The sequence below is a fragment of the Antechinus flavipes genome, chromosome 1 (assembly GCF_016432865.1).
Source record: "Antechinus flavipes isolate AdamAnt ecotype Samford, QLD, Australia chromosome 1, AdamAnt_v2, whole genome shotgun sequence".
Classification (NCBI taxonomy): Eukaryota; Metazoa; Chordata; class Mammalia; order Dasyuromorphia; family Dasyuridae; genus Antechinus; species Antechinus flavipes.
Window position 1 is genome coordinate 225387780 of NC_067398.1, and position 27244 is coordinate 225415023.

The following is a 27244-nucleotide window of genomic DNA, read 5'->3' on the forward strand; positions in this document are numbered from 1 at the left end:
ATTTAACTTTTTAAAAGCTTTTCACAACTAGACCTTGGACTATTTTTCTGGTGTTGATATGCATTACTCCTAATGAGATACTGGAGATACCAAGACAAAAGATACCAACAGTAGTTTATATTCTATCCCTTCTTCCTTTTACTGATTCAAGAAAAAACTGATTAACCCCCCCTCTCCCCCAGTTTTAAGTGCAAAGTATGCAGAAACTGTGTATCCACAACAGATGCCATTGAATTTTCCAGTTGTTGTACAGAGTCTTCCTTATTTGACTGCATGCAATTGAAAATGGAGGTAGGAGTAGACATTCAGTTGAGGCTCAAGCAGTCCCAAATGGGACAGATCTCTCAAATGTCTCAATATGGAGAAGACTCCTTTTCTAATGTTCCTACCATTACCATCAATGGTCACAGTCTGGCATATATTTAGATTTAGTTAAAAAAAAAAAATCTTAGAATTGGATTTCAAATCTTTACTGGGAAAAATTTTTTGACCATTGTGTAGACATCAAAATTTTATCCTCAAGGTAGAAGGTTGTGTGTAGGAGTTTCTCCCACAGTTTCAGACTAACCCAGTGGGAAAGCAACCAAATGCCTGGAGGCCTGCAGATAAAATCAATCATTTTTAAGATAGGGTGGGAAAATTCCCATAATATCAAAATGATAGGTTTCATTGTCCATTTATTCTTGCTCTTTCCCTAAGAATTCTCTCTAAAAAGGGGGGGAAACTGAGACAGTGGCATTCTGTGGGTAATCTGATTCATCTTTATTTGTTTTTTCCTGGGAAGGAGTTGGGGATAGGATTGGGTGGGACATGAGTTCCATGTGCCTGATTACTTTCTTACTTGATAATTAATTATATTAGAATAACATTATCTAGGACTTTGACAGTCTCCAGATGTCCTTCTCTCAGAAATCTTGACTAGTGGCTAGATGTCACAGAATTTATCCTGGTCTTCCGGGTAAAGATAGTGAAGATAATGTGTTATCAGTTTTTTGTCTCTTTGTAAAATTCGGTCAATAAGTAAATTGGATTTTCTAAGCTGACTAATCTTTGTTCCTAGGATTAAATATGAAACTCTGTTTGGCATATAAAGTTCTTCCCATTCTTGTGCCTTGCTACCTTTCTTGTCTTTTTACATGTTACTTCTCACCATGTACTCTATAGTCCAGCCACACTGACTGACTTAGTGTTTCTTGCACATGGCACTGCATTTCCTATCTATGTATCTTTGCATAGAGTCATTGTCCATACCTGCAATTTATACTTCCTCATTTATACATCTTAGTCTCTCTGGTTTCCTTCAAGACTCATCAAATTCTAGCTTCTGCAATGAGTCTTTCCCTCTGCCTCTCTTTCTCTCTATGATTACATTTCATTTCATCCACTTTGTATATATTTTTTGTGTACCTGATTATTTTCATGCTTATCTTCCTCATTAGAACATAAGCTCCTTTTTTTTTTGGGGGGGGGGGAGGATATTTCCAGTACTTAATATAGTGTATGGTACATAGTAAGTACATAAATAAAAAGAAAGTATTTAATATATACTTGTTGATTGATTGCTTATAGTATCAAATCCTGTGCCTACTGCTATGCTTGCAATTCCAGTGGTACCTTTAATCTGCTACTATTTAATTATTGCTTCATCTAAGTAAACAGAATTTGCATTGGCAGGAGATACTGAGCAGAAATAGAATACAGAATTGTAAAATGTGTGTGTGTGTGTATTGTATTATAAATTTAAACATATATACACATATATGTCTTGGTGTTTGAAGAAATTCAATTTCTTCTAGTTACAATTTAAAATGTTTTTTCTTAACAAGTACAACTATTATCAATAAATATGTAACTTATACATTCACATCTTTCTCAGCCAAACTGTTGATAGTGATTCTAGGCAGATGGATTCTTGCCTATTATTTTATGTTTTCTTGCTGTTTATGTTAGTTATTGACAGAGTTTAGTTCTCATTAATTAAGTAATCTCTCCCCTCAAATACAGCAACCTTGTTCATCTCAAAGATGCCTCAAACCATCTTTGCTGTTCCTTAGTCTTTTTTCTTTCTACGTCATAAATAGAAAAAGTGAAAAAAAAATCATACAAATCTTTTACTTCTTTGTGATTTTTGCTTTTGAAGGGGGAGACCACGGCTTTAATAATTGAATTGCCAACCCATTTAATTATCTTTTTTCAATTGGAATTTATTTGGAATTTTTTTTTTTTTTTTACTAGTCACTAGTTTTATAAAATGCTCAGGCCAACTCTCCTCTCCTTCCCATACCACCATGCTTTTTAAAAAATGCCACATCTTATTTTAATTATAATAATTTCCAAGTAATACTCCCTACCCACTCCCAAAAGCTTCCCTCATTTCAAAGAAAAACACACGGAAACCAGTTGGCACAGGATTTGATACTATAAGCAATCAATCAACAAGTATATATTAAATACTTTCTATATCTTAAGCACTGTGCTAGATGTTAGGAATGGAAGTACAAAGAGTCATATAATTCCTACTCAAAAAGAACTTTCATTCTAATTGGGGCGACAGCAAATACATATAAAATTTATTCTGCTTAAATATAAAGTTTTACACATGTATATACATACATAGATACATTTTGTTTGTCCTTCATTTTTGAAGAGGGCTAATGATATCACAGGGCAATATATACAAACATGTTTATATACATAGAAGGCATTTGGGGAGTAAAGGCCTGGCAATTGGGGTGAATCAGAAAAGATTCTGCCTAAGATTCATCTTAAAGGAAGAGAAGGGTTCAGTGAGGCATGGGGAGAGCAGATAGAAGTCAAGCTTTGCTGGGTCATTTACTACAGTAGAGAGAGTAATGACCAATAAGGTTGGAAAAATAGGTTAGGGCTGAGTGTGTAAAACTTTAAAATTGAAATAGAGGGGTTTATTGAATTGAAGCCATTGGTGTATAGGTGTATAATGGATGTACCAGTACTTTGAATATTCCAAGATGTTCCTCTTCCACTGTTGCCATTCACTCAAATTACTTCTGGCTGTGTTCTCCCCATTGGTAGAGGACTAGTGACCAGAACCCATTTTCCAATAAACTAACTATCTCAATTAACCTTTACACAGCTATTTTAAAAAAAAAAATTAATATTTCTTCCAATTACATGTGACAGTAATTTTAACATTTTTCTCCCACATTTCTAGTTCTAAACTCTTACCCTCCCCTCTCATTGAAAAGATAAGCAATTTAACATACATGTGTAGCCATGCAAAATATCCATGTGAAGCTATTTTAAAAAATATTTACTTTAAAAAGAAAGGAAGAACAAATGTACAAACATTTTCCCCAGAATATTCAGGGCATACTTTCTACTACACCACTTAATCTCTGAGGAAATAAGCTTGAAACTTAGCTCAGTTCTTACATAGCATTGGTCCTGCAAGTTCATGTCCTAATGTAGCATGATTACAAGATGAAACTTGCTGTTGGGCTAGTATCCAGGTCACTCCCCAGAATAATTTCTTGCTCCCTGGACCCTCAATGTAGCAGTGGCAGAGAAATCTAGCCTGGATTCTGCCTCCCACATTCCTGTAGCTTGCTCTCTGGACCTTTTGAAACTCCTGAAGTTAGAGATTTACTGTTCCTTTGACCTGAACTTTTCCATGTAGTCATGTCACTAACTACCTTCCAAAAAATGAATGGGGCCTCCAAAGCCAATCAGAATCTTTTCTTCAATATATGGCTAAATTGGACTATTTATAGTAGGGACTCTTTATGCATAGTCTATCATCTGTCTCTCCAGGACACTTTCTGCATCACTACAGTTTTTCCAGAAGTAGATTTCCCAGGTTTTTTACATGCGGAGTTGTCATCCCAGATCCTTTTCACATGCGCCAGACCCACAGTACTTTCTGATCATCATTTTTTCCCTTGATATAATTTTTAAAACTTCAAATGCTTTTTGTCATCCTAATCCTTATTAGCTTTTCTCACCAGTCACATCTCCCTCTGAGTTTTATGGCTCAGGACATTGTTCTTAAAATACCCTGTCACACATCCTCTGTTACTTGACCTTGCTTCCATCATTTGTATATATTAAAAAAAAAAAATCAATGAATTACTTCGTATTCATATTCATCTCTTTCAACAACTCTTAAAAATTTTTCTTTGTGTCTTCAGAACTCCAGTCTTAAGAATTTCCTACTTCTCCTGGAATAACATTTCCTATTAGGATTTTAATTGATGAGAGCCTACCTATCCTTTCTTTGAATCTTTTGACATTTGCTCTCCCTAAATCTAGGCTTTTATCCTTTCTGAGCCTTAGGTTCTTTAGCTGTAAAATAAAAACAATGGTGTTTATAGTACTTATCTCAGGATTGTTGTGAAGGAAGTACTTTTGATACTTTAAGGTACAATATAAATTAATTATGATTATTGAACACTAATTCATAAAAGCTCTATAGTAGAATGAGCTCAGAATTTGTCAAATCCTAATACTGCTACTTTATATGAGTGAATCTTAACTAAGTTATTACTTTTCTTGGTTTCATGGGCCTCAGTTTCCTCCTCTCTAAAATGGGGACATTGGCATATGGATTCCTTACTGCTCTATGATCTTTTGAGAATGTTGCTAATTTTGCTGAGTTTGGTTTTGGGTTGAAGTAATGTAGTTGGTTCACTCTCATGTACTGAACAAGAGATGCCACCTTGTCCTTGAGGACTGATCAGGGGAGCAAACAATCTTATGAAGATTTCAATTCTAGGTCTATTAGTGATTCTTTTGAAATCATTAGGTTGTTGGCTCTCTGATACAAATATTAATGAGCATTACAGGAGAGAAATAAGTAAACTAAAAACAGAAATAGTTTTAAAATTTTCAAAGTATTGAGATCCATGATAGCCAATAAAATCACTTAATTTCTCTGATTCCTCAAATTTAAAATGCTTCATGAGCTTTAAAGCATGATGTAAACATTAGCTATGATACTTATCAGTAATTATTTCAATAATAGAAGAAGAATGAATATGTAATTATTGCCTGGAAATGGAGAGAAAAGCCTGGGGGGTCTTCCTTTTATAATCTCATAAGCCAATTCTTGTGAATGTTCTAATATCACTTTGGTAGATGAATAAAGAATTTGTCACTCAGGTTGAGATACAAAATTCATAAAATTGGAAGTCATGTGCCAAAATTTGGGTACCTGGAGATAGCCTGTGATACTGAACCATAGAAGATAGATGTGTAGCCTTCCTGGAAGCTCTAAATAGATGAAAAGGAGACCATTATTTTAAAAGTCAGTCTACTTCTTGACGCCCTGTAATTAAGGACTTACAATTACCTCTGTGTGGTAAAAAGACTGCTAGACTTGGAGGCAGGTCCCATGTCTACTGCATACTAGCTATATGAATGTGGGAAAATCTTTCAACTAATCTGTGCCTAAAATTTCTTCAGTTACAAAATGGGAAAATTACTTTAGAGGGTTGTTGGGTAAAACAAATAAACAATCTGAGCAAAGTGCTTCGCAGAGCTTAAATGGTTATATAAACACAATTAAATGAAACTTTTCATCATAAGCATTAGGTCCTTTCACCAGCTGATTTCCCTTTGAAAGGCAGACCATATTAAAAAGACCAATGAGACTAGAAGTCAAGGAACCAGATAATCTCTGAGGTTTTTTTATTTTTATTTTTACCAGTTTTAAGATTCTGTGATTTTTAAGACTTGAGCTACCATCTTCCTTGTATGTTACATTTTCACCTAAGAAATCTTTCCATATCTGTCAATTGATTTTCTTTTACATCTGAGCCTGGAAATGCTTCATTTCTCTCCCCGAAACTGTTCCTTCCTTCAGAACTTTATTAGACTTCTTTTGGGGAGAGTCCATCCATACATTCATAACTCTACTATATATTTTGATTGTCATTTTTGTTTTCAGTTTTGTGGTTTTTGTTTTCCTTCTAGTTATGGAATTGCTGGCTCTACCAATGTCACTGGTGACCAAGTAAAGAAGCTGGATGTTCTCTCCAATGACCTGGTTATTAATATGCTAAAGTCATCCTTTTCTACATGTGTTCTTGTGTCAGAAGAAAATAAAAATGCCATAATAGTAGAAGCAGAAAAAAGGGTGAGTGTTTACTTCTACCATGAAGATGGTTTTGTATTATATTTTCTTCTATGTTTGAAAAAAATCTGTGATTTCACTGGTTGGGCCTTTCTTGGTTCTCTTCTTACCTTACTTACACTTCTTCATAGAGTGACCTTCTTTTGCTGGGTCATCTCTCACATCCTGTTCTCTAACTGAGTATGTTCCTAAGGCTCTACCCTTCTTGTTATACTACCTCTTTGGGTATTATCTCTCATGGATTCATGGATAACAAATGGAAATTCATGGATAACACATTTTAATCAATAGAGTAATAATTATCTATTAATTAATCAATACTCTTTAATTGAGCCACTGGACTCAGATGATTCTGGAGGGGAAAGTGAGGCAGGTAACCTTGCACAGCCCTCCCTCACTTAGATTTTATTCACTTGTATGTCACAGCCATCACCTCCTGATGGTGTAGTTTTCTTTGAGAGCGAAGGACAAACACCAACAAGCACTATGTTGAGCTATGTGCTCAGCATTGTGCAGGGTTCTGAGATACAAATAAATATAATCACCACTGCTCTCAAAAGTCTTAGATTTTATTAAAGGAAACACTTGTAAATGTATATGTAAATACTGCATATCTGTATGTATTTATATATATGTGTGATATATGTATGTGATTGTGAATTTGTACATGCATGTACTTTTAGCAGGACTTTGGCCCTAACTTACCTGTAGCAATGTTATAGATGAGAAGGGGAATATGTAGAACAAAGTAATACTTGAGTGCTCTTGAGAAAAAAAACAAAACAAGCCAAATTTCCATCCTTCAGCCTGTTTGATTTATATTATTAATTATAATTGTGTCAAAGGCAATTAAGGGGTTTACTCTAATATTATCTTGTAAATTACCAAAAATATTGATACTATTTCATTAATTAGTTTGCGGCCCCAGCCTGATTATATATATTTATACACACACATATTTCACATAATTATATGTATTACAAATACACACATATATGTATATATGTAGGCACATGTATTACCTATCTCTGTTTGTACACACAGACATATTTTTAGTTATACATATATATGTACTATATTGCTTCTAGTTTTTGTCCTTGTGGCCTTTTGAGTTTGAACTGTGCTTAGAGTGCAGCTTCCCTAGTGAAGAAGCATTTCAACTCTTCCTTCCTGATTTCACTTCTTTCTTAACCTTAAGCAGTTATATGACAGCATGAAATCTTGACCAATACAGAGTTTCATGACATGACCATATGTCCTAATACTGTTTCCTATGCTCCATCAGATTAAACAGATTTTCATCACATTAGCTTAACTAGGGAGAGATTTCATAGTGGATATTGGAATCATGCAACAATTTCCTCTAGCTGAAGATATATCCTTGTTGAGATATTCCTATGACTTTATCTCATCTTCCTGGGATGTATCTGGCACATAGGAAGATTGATTTAAAGATGAAAATCACATTAGAGACACTGAGTCCAATTCCCTCATTTTATAGAAGAGGAAAGAGAGGGGTTAAGTGACTTACCCAGGGTCACATCAGTAATGAGTGGCCTTTGAAACCAGGTCTTTCTAACTCCACAATCAGTTCCCTATCTACTACACCCTATCAGCTCTCAAATAACTCTTAAGGAAGGGGATACAGTCGAGAGTCTGTTCTTAATTTTACAGGTTCAAAAACTAAAATGTTTCATTAACCCAGGAGTCATCTAACCATAGAAGCTTGGTTCATAAAAATCAAATTCATAAGAGACTGCTTTAGAAAGCAGAATGGATGCCAGCTTATTAATTCTTAATAGTGAACTAATATTTAGGCCATGAACTAGAACAGATTACTTTTATAAGTACTTTCTCCTGGTGAACAAGCCTGCCCATGAGAAGGAATTAGAGATCAGATTACTAAGTAAGCATAGCTGTGTGACTTTGGAGCAAGTCACAACCTTTCTGGGTATTAATTTCCTCAAATGTAAATTAAGGGGGTTAGACACAGGGCTTCCTAACATTTTGCATCATGGACCCCTTTGGCAGTCTGATGAAAGCTATGGACCTCGCTTCAGAATAATGTTTCCAAATATACAAAATACATAAGATTACAAAGGAAGCCAATTATACTGGGTATCCCAAAATTCTTAATAAAGTTTTAAGCTTAGATAGGATAGAACAAACATGGCTTATAGGTAACTTGTTTGTTGTTTGTCCTTTGTACTCAAAGAGGACCATAATACCAGGAGGTAATGCCATGACATGCAAGTACATTGGATTTATGTGTGGAAGGGCTGTGCAAGGTCACCTGCCTCACTTTCCCCTCTAGAGCCATTCAGTGGCGAGATATAGATCAAGACAATAGGCGATGGGCCTGGATGAAACTACTAGCCAAGAGAAGAAGGGAGCAATAGTACAACATTAACCTCTTTTTTATAAATTTGTCATTTGGCCCAAATAAACTATACCTTATAGAAGCGGGAAAAACTGGCAGCTATGATTGCTGAACAGTACTGCATAAAGAATCATGGAGAATATAGACTTGGATTTTGTTGTTCAGTCATGTCCAACTCTTTGTGATCCCATTTAGGGTTTTATTGACAGGGATACTGGAGTAGTTTGCCATTTTCTTCAGGTCATTTTATAGATGAGGAAATTGAGGCAAATGATTTATACAGCTTGGAAGTGTCTGAGACTGGATTTTTCTCCAAGCCCAATACTTTATTTGCTGTGCAACTCAGCTTCCCCAAGAACAATCATTGTTCAGGGTATTTAAAAAAAGGAGGGGAATATAGTCTGCAAACCATAAGCCAGTGCACTGAACTTAAGTTCTAGATAAAATTCTACAAGGGGTTAATCTACAAAAGAAAGCAATGAAAATGAGCTACTTTTCTTTATCAAAACCAAGTCTGGCCACCTTAATCTCATTTTCATTCATTACTAGAATGAAAGGAAAGCAAGGAAAGCTGTAGGTGTTCTCTAAATAGATAGCAGAAGAGTATTAAACAAAACTTACTATCTTTCCCTTGATAGAAGAAGTCTAGGTTAGATGATAGGAGAAGTTAGGGGATTTTAGAAATGGTTGAGTGGCTACACTGAGATTGTCTTGAATAGTTTGATATAAAATTGGAAGGAGATTTCCACTGGAGGATTCCAGAGATCTATGCTTAGACTTATATAGAGTGCTGAAACTCTGAAAAGGTGTGCTTGAATCAGACTGCAGAGCACTTAAGGCTGATTACCTATTTGATAGGAGATAATAGCTCTATAAACATATATTTAGATAATGGCTCTCCTCATAATTGGGGCTTGCTGAATATTTGGTGGTGAGGTAATCGTGGGCAAAGATTGGAGGGTGGAGGGAGGGAAGCCAGGGTCACTTGGCAGCAGGACAAGGAGGAGAGAGGCTGGAGACTATAGACTCCAGAATCCAGGTTACCTCTTTGGCAAGCCATGTGGCAGCTTGCCTGACTCCTTTACTTCTCCCCCTATAGACTAAGGACTTTAATTTATCCTGACTCTGACTGATCCTGAGGTCCTCTAGGGACCTAGCCCAAATTTTACAGACTTATGCTGATTCTGTTTAATGATGACTGAGAAAAGATGCACAAATGGAAAGATTGTCAAGTAGATGGCAAATATTTGTAGATGGTGCAAAGCTGGGAGTGATAGTTATTACATTAGATGATAGGGCCATGATCCAAAATATCTCATCAGGCAAATCTAATTGACAAATTAATAAGAGTTCTGTAGAATCATTCCTCAATTAAATGATCAAAGGATATGAAAAAGAGGTTTTTTTGGTGAAGAAATTGAAACTATAGTATGTGGAAAAAATGTTCTAGATCACTATTGAATAGAAAAATGGAAATTAACACGTATCTCACATCTCTCAAATTGCCTAAAATGATAGAAGTGGAAAATGACGAATCTTGAAGGGGATGTGGAAAAATTGGAACATTAATTACACTGCTGGTAGAATTATGAAGAAATCCAACCATTTTAGAGAACAATTTGGAATTATGCCCAAAGAGTATATACCTTTTTACCCAGCAATACCACTATTAGGTCTGTTTCCCAATGTGACCAGGGAAAAAGGAAAAGAATCCTAAAATATTTATAGTAGCTCTCTTTGTGGTGGTGAAGAACTGAAAATTGAAGGGTTGGCCATCAGTTGGGGAATAGCTAGACATACTGTCATATGTATTGTGATGAAATATTATGTCTTGTAAGAAATGATGAACTGGTTGATTTTAGAAAAAAAACATCAAAAAACTTATATAGAATAATAAAAAGTGAAGTGAGAACAAAGAGGATGTTGTAAATAGTAATACCAGTATTGTTTGAAGAATAACTGTGAACAAGTTATTCAGAGTATTATAAATACTCAAATCAATTAAACAGGACCTATTAAGAAAGGTGATATATGTCTTCAGAGAAAAAACTGATAAATAGAAGTATTCATAGTGTGGTTTTATATACATTTATCAAGCTGTAGCAAATGGTGGCCTTCTTTAGTGCAAGGGTGAAGAGAGGAGTGGAGACAGGCTGTAACTTAAAATGTAACTGAAAGGAATAAATTAAATTTAAAAAAAAAAAAAGAGAGAATTCTATAAACCAGAAGTCTCAAACACGAGGCCCACTCCCAGGATCAGCCCAAAGAACTTCAGAGTAATCACATTAAAATGTATTTGGGAAATGTTTTTGGAGGCAATTGCAGTTAAATGACTTGTCCAGGCTTACCCAACTAGTAAGTGTCTGAAGCCAAATTTGACCTCAATTTTTTCTGACTCCAAGGCTAGTTCTGTATTCATTGCAAGACCCAGCAGGGAAACAAACAAACAAATTTTTAAAAACAATTAAAACATAAATAACATTACATTTTAAAACTAAGTCATTATGCAGTCAAAGGAATCCTTATGTGGATTAGTGATGGTTATTTGAGTTTCACACCACTGTAATAGAGTAAAGAACTTGAGGGCTGCAAGAACAACCCTGTATTCTTAACTTTTTGGATGAGAAAATTGATGTTCTGGGAGGTGACTTGTTTAAAATATACCAGTAGCAAGTAGCAGAATCAGGATTTAAACTCAGGTTAAAATAATCAAAACATTTAAATCAGAAAGAGACCTTAGATCTTATGTAATCCACCCCTCTTATTTGACAGTTGAAAAAACTGAAGTCCAACTAAATGGCAGAGCTGTAATTTGAAAAAAAAAAAAAGTCTAATTACAAATCCAACATTGAATCCATTATATCACCACTGTCTTTAAGTATAATTGCATTCATTGCATGTGAATTTTTGTTATCCTTAATGATACTTTCTTACCTTATTCTCTTATCTAGGGTTCTCTTATCTGAATCTGACTCTACTTACTATAACATGTGTATTCAAAATAAAACCTGATCACTCTCTCCTTTAATTTTCAGGGTAAATATGTGGTCTGTTTTGATCCTCTAGATGGTTCTTCTAACATTGACTGCCTTGCATCCATTGGAACTATTTTTGCCATCTATAGAAAGGTAAAATGTAATGCTTCATTTTTTTTTTTGGATCAGCAAAAGATTCAAGTCTAGGAACCTCTGTTTCCATGAGTGGGCTTCATTGAGTATCACTTTATCCACTGTATTATAGCAGAAAAAAAATATGTTGTAGAGAACATGATTTTTTAAAAAAATTAATAGCTTTTTATTTTCAAAATACATTCATAGATAATTTTAAACATTCATCCTTGAAAAACCTTGTGTTCCAAATTTTTTTCTCCTCTCCCCCCACGTTAAATTTGTGCAGTTCTTCTACACATATTTCCACAATTCTCATGCTGCACCAGAAAAATCAGATCAAAAAGAAAAAAAAATATTAAAAAGCAAACAAAAACCAAACAAACAACAAAAAAGGTGGTGATCCATACTCGGTTCCTATAGTCCTCTTTCTGGATGCAGATGACTCTCCATCACAAGTACATTGGAACTAGCTTGATCACCTTGCTCTTTTTTTTTTTTTTTTAATAGCTTTTGATTTACAAAACATATGCATGGATAATTTTTCAACATCAACCCTTGCAAAATCTTCTGTTCCAACTTTTCCTCTCCTTTCCTCCACTCCCTAGATGGCAGTGTATATGTTAAATCCAATATATGTTATTTATACAGTTATCTTGCTGCACAAGAAAAATCAGATCTAGAAAGAAAGAAAAAAAACCTGACAAGGAAAACAAAAATGTAAGCAAACAATAACAGAAAGAGTGAAAATGCTATGTTATGGTTCACACTTATTTCCCATAGTTCTCTCTCTGGGTATAGCTGATTTTCTTCATTATTAAACAATTGGAACTGGTTTAAATCATCTCATTGTTGAAGAGGGCCACGTCCATCAGAAATGATCATCGTATAATTTTGTTGTTACTGAGTATAATGATCTCCTGGTTCTGCTAATTTCACTCAGCATGAGTTCGTGTAAGTCTCTCCAGGCCTCTCTGAAATCATCCTGTGGGTCATTTCTTACCGAACAATAATATTCCATAATATTCATATACCACAATTTATTCAGCCATTCTCCAGTGGGCATCCACTCAGTTTCCAGTTTCTGACCACTACAAAGAGGGCTGTCACAAATAAGTCCAGTGGTAACACTGCTGGGTCAAAGGGTATGCACAGTTTGATAACTTTTTGAGCATAGTTCTAAATTGCTCTCCAGAATGGTTAGATCCATTCATAGGTCCACCAACAATGTATCAGTGTCCGAGTTTTCCCACATCCCCTACAACATTCGTCATTATCTTTTCCTGTCATCTTAGCCAATCTGAGAGGTGTGTAGTGGTATCTCAGAGTTGTCTTAATTTGCATTTCTCTGGTCAATAGTGATTTGGAGCATCTTTTCATATGACTACAAATAGTTTCAATTTCTTCATCTGAGAAATGTCTGTTCATATCCTTTGGCCTTTTATCATTTAGAGAATGGCTTGATTTCTTATAAATTTAAATCAATTTGCTCTATATTTTGGAAATGAGGCCTTTATCAGAACCTTTGAATGTAAAAATGTTTTTCCAGTTTATTGCTTCCCTTCTAATCTTGTCTGTATTAGTTTTGTTTGTACAAAAACTTTTAAACTTAATATAATCAAAATTATCTATTTTGTGATCAATAATGATCACAAAGAAGAACTAGAGTTCTTCTTTGGTCACAAATTCTTTCCTCCTCCACAGGTCTGAGAGGTAAACTATCCTATATTCTATCTAATTTATTTATAATCTCATTCTTTATGTCTAGATCATGAACCCATTTTGACCTTATCTTGGTATATGGTGTTAAGTGTGGATCCATGCCTAGTTTCTGCCATACTAGAGAAATACATCTTTTAACATATTTTTCTTCTATAGATTTTGTTTTTCCAACTACATGTAAAGAGAGTTTTCCACATTCATTCTTGTAAGCCTTTTGTACAAATTTTTCTCCCTTCCCTCTCATACCTCCCCCTTCCCTAAGACAGCAAGTAATTTGATATAGGTTAAATATGTGTGGTTCTTTTAAACATATAAGAAATACATCTCTTAGTGTAAGAAGTCCCTTCTAGAGCCTCTAGGCTTTTGTGGACCAAGGTGCAGGCTTGATCCCTAAAAAGGGAGATCAGGATTAGGTTTCTGTATTTCTGTCTCTCTTCCTTCTCCTCTTCCTCCTTTCTTCTTTTCATCCCTCCATACCTGGAGTAACTCCATAGAAATCTCTAAAAAATAGATTAGGTATGGTTCATATCTATCATCTTCTCAAAACTGAATCAATAGGATCCTTTTTAGAAAAGTAGCTACTCAGTGTATGATGTGTGCTTCAGGTATATGATTGTCTCTCTCTCTCTATTTCTATCTATCTCTATTCATATCTCTTTTGTTTTCTATCTCTTTATCTACAGAACAGATATTTCATATTCACCATGGACTTGGTCTGCACAACTCACAAGGTCTAGATTTCCTGGCCAGTCAGGGCCTGGATTTCTTTGGTCCTCCATCTATATGGTGACCTTGGTGCTCTCCTCTGAGAACAATGCTGTTACAAAAATCTTCCTCTGTCAGCCAGTATCTAACTCAGGAGTTCAGAAACTCTTGAATTCATATGGTAGCCCCCAAGGCTTTTAACAGCCAGTGTTCTGGATCACTAGTAGCTGACCTGTGCTCAGGGAAGGAACGAAGCAGAAGAAAGCAGCCAGGGACATAAGATTCAATCTCAGATCTGCTTAATCAAGTGCATCTTCCAATGCTATGTGCTTATGCTGTAAGGCAACATTGTCATTGTCAGGGGTGATGGAGTTTTTTGCTAGAAATTCAAAAGAGAGAAAACACACATAGCAGGAGGGAAGGTCTAAAAGAAAAGGGCAGCATTGTTTCTTACAGCCCAATTAAGACCTCACAACTGACAGCCATCTCCAGAGATACCCTAGTTATTGGAAACCAGCAAGCAATTCCCTCTCTTCTCAGTAAGCTACATGTGTCAACAAGAAACCAGAACATATGCCCTGCTGTATGGAAAGTTCACTCAGCTTAGCAAATTAGAGTCTTGTTCTTTGATTGCCCCTGCCACAGAAGCATCAGTAAAAGATAACTGATTGCTATTCATCTCCTCTGAATACTATAATTTGAGATGGAGATAGAGGAAAGTTCACGTTCATTGACTTCCTGGAGTCCTTTATATACATAGCTCTATCCCCTAGGAATATTCTCCACATATTCGATTTCCCTGGCAGACATACTTCTTTTGACCCTGTCTTAATTTGTTTAAGTAAAGATGAGGTCGAATAGTGGAAGATCTGGAAGAAGATAATAATATAATTGGAATATTCAGGGAGCTATTGCTAAAGAGAGTGTTTGTGTATGCTTATATTTGAAGTAGTAATGGAGAAGCAAGAGAAAATCTGATTAATAAAATTAGAGCAGGATCTTGTTTGGAAAGAGTGCTCCAGATACAGGAAACTAGGCATCTGGTGGGAAGGCTACTGCAGTAATAGAATCAGGAAACTACCTAATGCATGAAGTAAAGCTATTAAAGAGAGATGTCTCATTACATTAGGATTATAGTATCATCATGCATTCTGTTAATAATGGAAGGTTAAAAAAAAAAAGTTTTCCTTTTTTTTTTTTTCATTCTAGACTTCAGCTTCTGAGCCTTCTGAAAAGGATGCCTTGCAGCCTGGCAGGAATCTAGTGGCTGCCGGATATGCACTTTATGGCAGTGCCACAATGTTGGTGCTGGCTATGGCATGTGGAGTCAACTGCTTTATGCTGGACCCGGTAAGAATTCTTAAGGGTGATTTTTTAAAAGAGGCAAAATATTAGCAGACAAATGTGGGGAGGTTAAAGGAAGATTAGGGAAATTGAAGAGAAAAAAGAGAATGATATACTATTTTTTTTCACTTAATAGTATTTTATTTCTTTCAATTATGACACTTATTTACATAAGCTTTTGAGTTCCAAATTTTTCTTTCCCTCTCTTCCTTCTTCTTCCTCAAGATAGCAAGCAATCTGGATATGCTGTTTTTTTTTTTTTTTTTTTTTTTTAAGTAAAGAATATTACATGAACTATGTTAAAGAAAATATGATATTTTTTCATCTCAAAGTTCTTCAGAGTTCTGCATCATGTCCTTCAAAAGATTACTTCTGTAGTTCCAGGTGGAAGCAGGTGAATTTCTAGGCTTCTCCCAGTGCTTTCTGTTAACACGAAGAGTTTTACTGATATAGAACACAAAGAAATAAAATACGCATGGGAACATTTCCCTTCCAACCTTGTGGAGAAAAACAAGATTTATAGATTATCTAAGATTACTGCTAATCGCTTATTTCTCCAAAAATTTAGAGGTTAAATGTAAGGTTCCCAAGTTACCATGAAAAATTTTCACTGCTATGATTTTATTTTATAGATCATCTTTAGACTGTTAAATGAATTGTTTTACATTCAGCTATTTAGTTTAAAAACATAAAATATTTCTAAAAGTTTCTCCTGCCATAATTTTGTATGTACAGAATATATAAATATAAAATCCTCTCATATAGAATTAATGAAATAACAGTAAGCATTTTACATAGCATTTACATAATAACCATTTTTTGATTGAAAAATACTGAATTTAATAATTCTGGACTTGAAAGGTTAATAGCATCTAGGGTAATTCAAAAATATTATAAATAAGAACACAGTTGTATGTTCACCATTTTTTCTCTAAATCACAAAATTTGAAAGCTGCTAAGGATGTCAGAGGCCATCTAGACCAAACTCTACCAGGATATGAATGATAGGGTAGTCTCAATGGTCAGCAAGGTTCCTTCCAGCTCTAAATTTATGATCTTATGATCCCTTCTAAAACATAACCAAGTGCACATCCAGCTATTGAAGATATTCAGTGAGGAGGAGCTCACTACTAGAGCAGCCCATTGCACTTTTGATTCTTGGAAACTTTTTCCTTCTATGGTACCTCTATCCATCTCTTTGCATCTTCTTCCTATTGCTCCTGTTTCTGTTTTCTGGGGCCAAGTAAAGCATCTGTATGATAGACCTGTATTTCATACATTTGATAACCATATAGATGGACTTGATTTAGAAAATCAGGATTCTGTGGTGGCAGAACCAGCATTCCTATTTCTATTAAAGAACTAAACCCATGGCCAAAGCACCTCTTTCTGAAGTAATTAATCTTGTTATTCAATTTATTACTTGCTACATACTCTTCAAGGTTAAGATTTACTGAGATTAAATAGATGGACACTTCAGAATAGTCAGTCCTAAGTTTATATTATATTTGAGTAACTTCAGATGAAAAAAAAAAATAAACCTATTCTTCTTTCCAGATTACAAAAGGATATCTAATGGTGTAAGTTTTCTTATATTTGATTCTTCATTTATCCTCCTGAGACCTAACAAGCACTACATATTTTAAAAGATACATGCAAATTTAATGTAGTACTAGAGTGTTTGTTTTTTGGCTGCTATTATTCAATCTGATTAAAACCTTTCTAATATAAATAATAAATTAGTGCCTGTGGCCTGCTTATTCCTATTCTGTGAGGGCAGGGACTGTAGTATTTAAACTTTGTATTTTCCCTAGCACTTAGTAGGTTTTGTAGTCCTCAAAACACATAATTAATATTTATTATTATAAAAATCTTTTTATCAACCAATAAGCATTTAGTAAGAATTTCTTACTATCTATCAAAAACTCAAACAGTCCCTGCCCTCCTGTAACTTGCACTCTATAGGGGAAGACAGTATCTGTGTATATAAATATATGGAAATTAAATACTTTTCTCCTGACCTGGTGTTTAAGCATGTCGCAACAGTAGCAGCAATATTTTACATTTTCTTAATGCTTTTATAGTCAAAAAAGCTTTCACATTAGTTATCTCTGCCTTTGTAGCATGAAGATAAAGTTTGCTACCTGAGCCCTGAGATGCAATGGTCAAATGCTGTATATAGTTTCATTGACTAAGTAGCTGCTTCTCCTGCATCCAGAAAATTTGACTTGTCTGCATGTGACTGTTTTGCATTATGAAAATTTTATTTCCTACATATTAGCTTAATTTGTCATGAATACTTTCTTTTTCCATCCTTGTGTGCTATATCCTACTGCTCACATGGGATTAGGTGTCTTTATATAAGTCCCAGACTCTCTAGTGATCTTTGACTCTTTATGAAGGACAACAGTTAAGTGTCCCATGTGAAACATGGTAGGGTAGGGGGAGGTGCTGTCTTTTATGTTTTTGGTGGCAGAGTTTCCCAACACAAGAAAAATTTGGCTTAATACTTATCAAAGCACAGGTGGGGAATGTGTGACCCTTTTCCCTAATTCCTTTTGAAGTATTTAACTCCATAAGCTATGCCCTGCTTGGTGTACCACATATCTTGCACGGTTTCCAGAGTCATGTCACATCATGACTAAGGGGTAACACTAGGTTATTTGCTCATATTTACATATTTAAAGATTTCCCAATTTTTTTAAAGGCTATTGGGGAATTCATTTTGGTTGAAAAGGATGTGAAGATAAAGAAGAAAGGTAATATCTACAGTCTTAATGAGGGCTATGCCAGGGATTTTGATCCTGCAATCACAGAATATATCCAGAAGAAGAAATTTCCCCAGGTAAGCACATATGTGTAGTATTGTCTCTGTGATACACATAAATAAAGCACACTGCACAGGTAGAATATATCTCATGGATGGTGTCAAAAAGGGCTTTATTATAGGAGTGAGGAAAGTGTCATTCTAAGACAGGGATTCTTAACCTTTTTTGGGTGATGGATTCCTTAAGCAATCTAATTAATGAAGCCTATGAACCTCTTCTCAGAATTATGTTTTCAAATGCATAAAATAAAATACATGGGATTACAAAGGAAACCATTTTTATTATTTAAAATTTTTTTCAAAGGAGAGCAAATCGATTAAAACACCCATCCAAGTGTATAAGGACTGATGTTGGCAAAAGAAGACCAGGATATTTGCTTTATGCTGGTCTGTTACAAAAACTGTAGACATCTGTTCTTTCCTGATTTGTCTTGTTTAAAAAAAAAGTGTATATGTGGGGGGAGAAGGGCAGTTAGGTGGTGCAGAAGGTAGAGCACCAGCCTTGAAGTCAGGAGGACCTGATTTGAAAACTGACCTCAGACACTTAACACTTCCTAGCTGTGTGACCCAGGGCAAGTCACTTAACCCCAAATGCCTCAGGGAAAAAAAACTACAACAACAACAACAAAAAATAAATAAAAACAATTTTAAAAAGAGATTCATATGTCTACACATGTAAATGTATGTGTGTGTGTGTATATACACACACATATATACATGCATGCATATATACATACATACAAGTGTACATCTGAAAATTGAATAACTACTCTGAATCTTCATAGAATCAACCACAATCATTGAGTGACTTTTATTAATTAATCACAAGAGAATTGTGTTGTGAAATTAGAGTAAGGAGAAGAAACCTGAAAAATAACACATTCTGGCCCTTGGGAATCCAAAGATTGAGTTCCTGGCACTGCCATCAGAATTTTTGCTCAGGGGAGGAATGGGGGAGGTAAAAGCAAGAGGAAATTGGATAATAAAAGTAGCCACCTCTTGCAAAATTAATGAGTTAATTGGTCATAAACCACTTTCAGTTCAGGGACCTATGAGCTCAGAGAATACAAGGGGTTATGATTTCATATGGGCCACTCTGTGGAGTTAAAGCCTCCAGGATCATTTATTCTTGATGGCATCCATCCCAGTTGCTTTATTTAACAATCTTCTCATTCTTCCTTCTATTCCTTTTCCTTCCACCCCTCCCTCTTTTAAAATGTGGCTGTGAATATGGTTGGAAGTGGGGGGAAATCTGTTTTTTAAATCTTTTCTTTATAGGCATGTAGGTATCTATGAACTAGTGTTATTTTTTCTCCCTGTTCTCAGTCCCAGTTACTAATTATCTTGAAATTGGCAGGATAACACAGCTCCTTATGGCGCAAGATATGTGGGCTCCATGGTGGCAGATGTGCACCGAACACTGGTGTATGGAGGAATCTTTTTGTATCCAGCCAACAAAAAGAGCCCTAAAGGAAAGGTAAACACTCCTCCTTGAGGATTGGACTAAGGAAGTGGGTTCACTTTGCAGGACAAGGCAGTTTAAATTAAGTATGAGGAAAGCAGCTTTCCCCATCCCCCAACCTCACCCTCCAAGCCCCAAGGTTGCTAAAGAATGGTGGAGAAGTACTAAGGCATATTCTTTGATTTAAAGTTAATTATACTTAAAGAAGCCTCTAAATGACATAGAAGATAGAGTGCCAGGCCTGGAGCCAGAAAAACCTGAGTTCAAATTCCACCTTAAGATACTTACTAGCTATGTGATCTGGGCAAGTCAGTTAACCCTGTTTACTTCAGTTTCCTCATCTGTAAAATGAGCTGAAGAAGGAAATGGCCAACCACAGTATTTCTGCCAAGAAAACCCCAGTGGGATCACAAAGATTCCAATGTGACTGAAATTCATCTAGACAAAATACTTGAAATCAAAAGTTGGAGTAGGGTTAGAGTGTGAACTAAGTGACCTGTGGAAATCACTTCTATGTCTATGATCCTTTGATTTTGTCACTGCACAGAATTTCCAGTGTGGCAAACTCTTTCTACAAATGCAGATAACCAAATAGTTTATAATTTGTACTCTTAAAGAATTACCTGGTTTAAACAAGTGGTCAGAGGTTACACAACAATTATTTGCCAGAGACAATGAAGAAGGGACCCTGAAACTCTGAAAATCCTTGAAGGAGAAAATCTTCAACTCTGCCTCAGTGAGGGACCCCGCCTGAGGGAAACAAGACAGTTTCATTCTGTTTTCTAGGTGGGATTGGTTCAGTCCTGATTCAGTCCTATTGAATTAAAGAAAGTCATTCAATTCTATTCAAATTCCATCTCAAGCTGAAACCCAGCTTGTAGATGAGCCAATCTGGGGACTCCACCCATGAGCCCCCCTCAGCTTGTAGCCAAAGCTCCTATTATAAAAGCCCATCTAAAATCCTCTCTTTGCAGAGGTTCCAAACATACCATGCTATGCCATGCCATGCCAAGGAAGCCTCTGCCCACTGGAATAATATTCTTTTCCAGTGTTATCCTTTCTTTACCCTCACCTATTTCCCTAATGAGACTTTATGGTTCTCTGTCAAGATTTCTAACCTTACTTCCCAATCCCTATAATAAACCTAGGTTTTCGGGTCTGTAAATTCCTTTACAGAGAATCCCTGTGCCTCTAGAAGGGGTTCCCCAAAACTCCCTACTCTTGCACCGAATCCCAAGAAGGTACAGGAGAGCCAAACCTTACTATTTGGTTCCTTGAACCCTGAACTTGCCACTAGACCTTATCATTTAACTCCTTGACCACCAGAAACCTCAATCTCACATTGGTTCCCTAAATCTAGACCTTATCATTTGGTTCCCTACAAAAGGGAACCCTAAAACCTAAACATTATATTTTGGTTCCCTAAAAGGGAACCCCCAAAACTAACTTCATCTCATCTACATGACTTGAACCCAGGACCTTTTGACTACAAATCTGGGTCTTTACACTGTTCCATTTTCTATTTGATTGTTTTAAAATAGTTTTATAGAGATAGACACCTAATGGCCTATTAGCTTGTGGGAAACTTCATTCTTGTAAGGAAGATAGGGATCTGTTGTGAAACTTGTCTCTTAGATATCATACAATTATTGACAATACCAACCTAATATTACATGACTCATGTTTGGGTTTTTCTCAGCTATTGAATATGATTTCTTATATGTACATTTTTCTACTTTATTCTAAATGGGGTAATGAAGAATTGTTTCCCTTTTAAAGTACTATTTACTTTCTTTTGTCCTCATATTATTAAACTTAATCTGTACAATTAACATTTTCTCCATCATTTCTCCAAAACTTTCTTAAGCTTGAGAACAAAGACCAAAACAATATATCAAGCCTGATTCTGTGAATTGATGATTTCATAGGTTTAAATATTCACACTGAAAATTTAACAATCAACTCCCTGGAGGTGTGAGCTGGCTCCTGGATGTGTTTGTCATAGTGCAAAGAGCACTAAATTTGGATGCAAATTCAAGTCCTGCTTACCTAAATTACTTTATAGGAATCATCCTCTTTGACCTGGTTTCCTTCCACCATTTAAGCTGTGAACCACATTGTTTCCTGACTTTTATTTTCTAGCTGAGACTCCTGTATGAGTGTAATCCGATGGCCTTTGTCATGGAAAAAGCTGGAGGACTGGCTACCACAGGAAATAAAGCTGTGCTGGATATTGTTCCCACTGACATCCATGAGAGAGCACCAGTGATTCTGGGGTCCCCTGATGATGTGAATGAATTCTTAGAGATTTACAAGAAGTGCCATTGTGCCAAGTGAAGATCTCATCTTCCTACTCAGGCCAAGACACCAAAAAGAATAGAGCCAAAGATCAAAGGTCACTCTGTGAACTGATAAACTTCCATGGCAGACCAATACCAAAACACATTTTTATTTCCCACAATTCTTTTGATATACACAAAATATTGTATGGTGCTTTGGGCACCCTAACCAAAATGTAGTTTCTATCGCGCCACAAATGGGAAAGATTTTTTGAGAGGCAGGGAACCAAAAGAGAAAATAAAATTGCCATTCCTTTAAAAAAAATAGCATCATTGATTTGTGTTGAATCTTATAATTTTGTTCTCTCATATCCAATAGTTATTTGTGTTTGTGACATCTCTCACCCACCACTTCATAAATTTTAACTCATAAGACTGAGATATCTATTTCTGTTTCTTACTAGGCACTATACTTATAAGATAGATAGTAGAAAATGTTTGTTATAGCATTTTAATCAAGGAGAAAGTTTTCCCATAAATGTGTTTAGCTTGGACATAGAAACAAGAGTGTGATTTTACTCAATTTTGATTTTTCTTTATAAATTTCTGACTATTAAATTTTAAGAAGTATGACACTTAGTAATCTTAAAATACCCTATCTAAAGTGATGCTCTAATTTAAGTTTTAAAGAAAAAATGCAACTTAGATACAATCAAATGTTTTTCTCACATCTGGAATTGTTAATAACTACTACTTAATTCACATAGACCTGGCACCTGGCACACAGGTGATTAATTAATGTAAAGATTAACTTCCCCCCCATTCTGGGACCTGTGATTTTATTTGTCCTCTTAAGAAAACTCCCTACAGCCAACTAGCATAGACCTCTCTCTACTATTTGGGGAATAGCCTGAGGAACTGAGAGGCTGTGAGGAGCCCATAGTCGTAAGGGTATTAGGATCAGAGGGAGAATTTGAACTCCAGGTTAGCCTTCTACCACTTTGCCATGCTAAGTATAATATACATAAAACAAAGGTGAAAGCATTAACAACAGTGAGGGAAGGAGACAGGTGCTGGTAGAGGGAGTGAGTTTGTAAAGGCTTCAGGTTAAGAGATCAAATGAGTGTATATATATATGTATATATATATTAATATAATACAGCATATGTGTATATATATATGTATATATATATATACATATATATATACACATATGCTGTATTATATTAATATATAATTAGTATATTATATGTTTACATATATTCATATACATAAAGCTCTGTGTGAACCTAATATACTTTATAAATACATATATGCACTATATAAACATGCTTATATATGTGTGGGTAAGTGCTAGCTATTATTAATTTGCTTATACTTTAAAATAAGAACAGAATCTCCCCAGTTTTTGTGAGAGGAAGTCTTTTGTTTTTTCTCTTCAAATCTTTGAACCTGTAGTAACTGGTACTTATAGATCCCTCTAAAGCCTGCAAAATGCACCTAATTCTCTCATTTGATCCTCAGAACAAATTTGTGAGGTATGTACTATAGGCATTTTTTTTTTTGCAGATGAGGAAACTGAGGCTTGGAGAAGTTAAGCTGGCTGTTCATACATTCAGTAAGTGTCAGAGTTGGGATTTGTTTGAACACAAGTATTTCTAAATCTGTCTCTTTTTCTGTCCATCATACTATGCTGTCCATTATTCTATGCTGCCCCCTAGTCACTGAAAAGGGGAAAAAATTGAACAAAAATGCCAACAATTTAAGTTCCTGAACTGAGGAGAAGAGAAGGGAGGTCGTTTCCAGCTGCACTTTTCTTCCTGCTGAGAATCCCAGCAAACCACGGGGTGGGAGTGGGGTGGGGCTGGAGGGGATAATGGCAACCGGTTTATGGATCTACCCTATGGCTTTCTGATGTCTGATAATTACTGACCTGCTGGTTGAGAACTCCAAAGCTACAAATATTGTCTTAAGTATCAGCAAGGTGGCACAGTGGGTATAGTGTCAGGCCAGAGTGGGGAAGATCTGAATTCAAATTCGGCCTCAGGCACCAGCTCTGTGACTCTGGGCACTTAATCTCTGCCTCAGCTTTCTCATCTGTGGGATAGGTTAATGATAGCCCCTACTTCTGAAGGTTGTTGTGATGATCAAATAAGAATTATAAAATGCCTGGTACATAGTAGGCACTATAAAAATATTATATATTAGAGGCAGCTGGGTAGTCTGGTGCCAGGAAGGCTTCCAAATCTAACCTCAGACACTTTCTAGCATGTGACAGTAAGCAAGTCACCAAGCCACTTTCTGCCTCAGTTTTCTCATATGTAAAATGGGGATAATGATAGTACCTACTTCCTCCTAGGGTTGTTGTGAGGATCAAATGAAATGATTATAAATCATCTGGCACATGATAAACGCCATGAGAATCTTAGATGCTGTTATTAGTTATTAATTATGTTGCAACCAAGGATGTATCTTTAATTAAAATAACTCAAAATGTGCAAATTTAGAGACATCACTACTCCAAATGTTCATTTGGACTATTTGTGCCTGAACTGTGGTAGAACCATCCAAGCTTATAGTAGTCTGATCGGCCATAGTTGGACACACTGTACCCTGACTCCAACATAGAAAACTGTCATTTTGGTTCTTTGTGATCATGAAGGACAATAACCAACCAAACAACTATATATGCCTTTAAGAAAATCAGCATTTCATTCACTCTTCTATGGACCTTTATGTGTGGCTGCAATTCCCACATTTATTCATAGCCAGCAAGAACTTTGGCATTTGATGAAAGGTCATCAGCTACAGTTACAGACTGTGTGAGTAACTCAACTCCTAACCTTTCAAAGTAGCTGCAATGGGGTATCACTGAGGCACCTGGCTGTCAGTTATAGGCCAGATGGTGCTAGAAATAGCCAAGCCTCCCTGGGCTCCCTTTGCCGGCCTAGGTTACACAGAAGTTACTTAAGAACACTTTAGTTCAATCTTTCAAGATAATTTCATTTTCATTGAATAGCTGATATCAGGATTACTTCTCCCCGAAATTACAGATTAGATCAGGAAAAAACCCTAGAGACATTAGTTAGGCCAAAGAAGGAAATGAAACCTAGGTCATTTAGCTAATTAGTTATCTGGCCTGGCGGAGGCTACTAATTCCCAATTTAATGCCCTATATTTCACCTTATCACACCCTAGTTTTAAGCAAATATAAGTTTTATTAATATGTTTTGTTTATATATCAATTTCAATTGGCCTCTTACTGAAGTAAGACAAATCTTCTCACTAAGCAATTTATTTTATTATTTTTTTATTAAAGCTTTTTATTTTTAAAACATATGCACGGATAATTTTTCAATTATAATGTTGTGTTCCAAATTTTCTCCTCTTTCTCCCAACCCCCTCCCTTAGATGGCAAGCAATCCAATATGTCATACATGTTAAATCCAACATATGCAAACATTTATACAATTCTCTTGCTGCACAAGAAAAATCAGTTTAAAAAGGAAAGAAAATGACTAAGAAACCAAAATGCAAGTGAACAACAACAAAAATAATGAGAATGTTATGTTGTGTTTCACACTCAGTTCCCACAGTTCTTTCTCTGGGTGTAGATGGCTCTCTTCATCACTGCATAAGTGGAACTGGTTTGAATCATCTCATTGCTGAAGAGAGCCACGTTCATCAGAATTGATCATTGTATAATCTTCTTGTTGCCTTGTACAATGATTTCTTGATTCTGCTCGTTTCACTTAGCATCAGTTCATGTAAGTCTCTCCAGGCCTCTCTAAAATCATGCTGCTGATCATTTCTTATAGAACAATAATATTCCATTGCGTTTCATATACTATATGATATATACCATATACCATATTCTTATACCAATTACATACACTACATAACATATACCCCCACACACATACACACACTATATTATACCATAACTTATTCAGCCATTCTCCAATTGATGGGCATCCACTCGGTTTCTAGTTTCTTGCCACTACAAAGAGGGCTGCCACAAACATTTTTGCACACATGAATTCTTTTCTCTCCTTTAAGATCTCTTTGGGGTATAGGCTCATTAGAAATACTGCTGGATCAAAGGGTATGCACAGTTTGATAATTTTTTGAGTATTCACTAAGCAATTTTATATCCCATTCACTATGACAGCTGATCTAAATCTTCTCTTTTCCCCTCAAGCCTCTTATGGCACCCCCACCCTTCCCTCATCAGCTGAGGACTTCTTTTCATACTTTTCAATTGAAAAAATTGATATTTGTGTCTTCATCTCATATTCTTTGAAATCATCCATCATTCTCTCCTCCTCTACTCTGGTTTCTGATAAAAAAAAATGGTCTTTCTTCTCTCCAAAGTCATGGAACCCCAAACCCTATTCTCTCTGGTATTATCTAGAAAAATGTCCCTACTATCATTGTGACTCTAATTTTCAATTTCTCTATCTACTAGCTCCTCCTTTTCGTTTTTCTTATTAGTACTGGCTTATATACTTAAAAAAAATTCAATAGTATTTTATTTTTCCAAATACATGTAAAGATAGTTTTCAACATTTATTTTTGTAAGACTTTATGTTCCAAATTTTCTCCCTCCCTCTCTTACCTTCCCTCTCCGAAATAAGGAGGTGGTCTGATGTAGATTGCCATTCTTTTAAACATTTCCGTATTTGTCACATTATGCAAAAAAAAAAAAAAAAAAAAAAAAAAAGCCAAAAGAGAAAGAAAACCACAAAAAAGAAATAAAACAAACAAAAGCAAAAATACTATGCTTCGATTCACATTCAGTCTCCATAGTTCTCTCTCTGAGTGCAGCTGTCATTTTCCAAACCAAAAATATTAGAATTGACTGGCTCCCTTTGTTTCACTTCCTTGATACCTATAAAGTCAAGTCAAGTCAAAACAATTTGAATTAAGAAACAATTATGATAAGCCTACTATGGTCCAGGCACTGTAATAAGCACTGAGAAGGCAAAATTAAAAAGAAAAGGCAAAATTTTCCCCCAGAACAAAAACATAAACCAATCCCTGCTTGCTCCCAAAGTGTTCAAAGTGCAATGGGGAAGACATGAAAATGATTATGCACAATTTACACTAAGGATGTATGGAAAATAATCACAGGAAGAAGGAATGAGCATTAAGGAGGACCAGGAAAGTTTTCTTTATAGAAGATGGAATTTTAGCTGATGTTTAAAGAGAACCAGGGAATCCAGGAGACAAAATAGGGGGTGAAAATGCTCAGATTTGAGGATTTAAGCTAAGGTCATAGAGGTCCAAGTAAGGATTAAGTGTAAGAA

The 27244-nt window shown here is 35.6% G+C and overlaps 1 protein-coding gene across 1 annotated transcript in view; it reads left to right on the forward strand.

The window, feature by feature from the left end:
* The window catches only part of FBP1 (fructose-bisphosphatase 1), a 32410-nt gene extending 10150 nt beyond the window's left edge, over positions 1 to 22260 (forward strand). The window contains exons 2-7 of the mRNA XM_051996930.1: positions 5950 to 6112; positions 11525 to 11617; positions 15233 to 15373; positions 18075 to 18212; positions 19552 to 19671; positions 21799 to 22260. Coding sequence (XP_051852890.1) covers positions 5950 to 6112; positions 11525 to 11617; positions 15233 to 15373; positions 18075 to 18212; positions 19552 to 19671; positions 21799 to 21993 — 850 coding nt within the window. The 3' untranslated portion in view covers positions 21994 to 22260. The remainder of the gene's footprint in view (positions 1 to 5949; positions 6113 to 11524; positions 11618 to 15232; positions 15374 to 18074; positions 18213 to 19551; positions 19672 to 21798) is intronic.
* The last annotated feature ends 4984 nt before the right edge of the window (positions 22261 to 27244 follow it).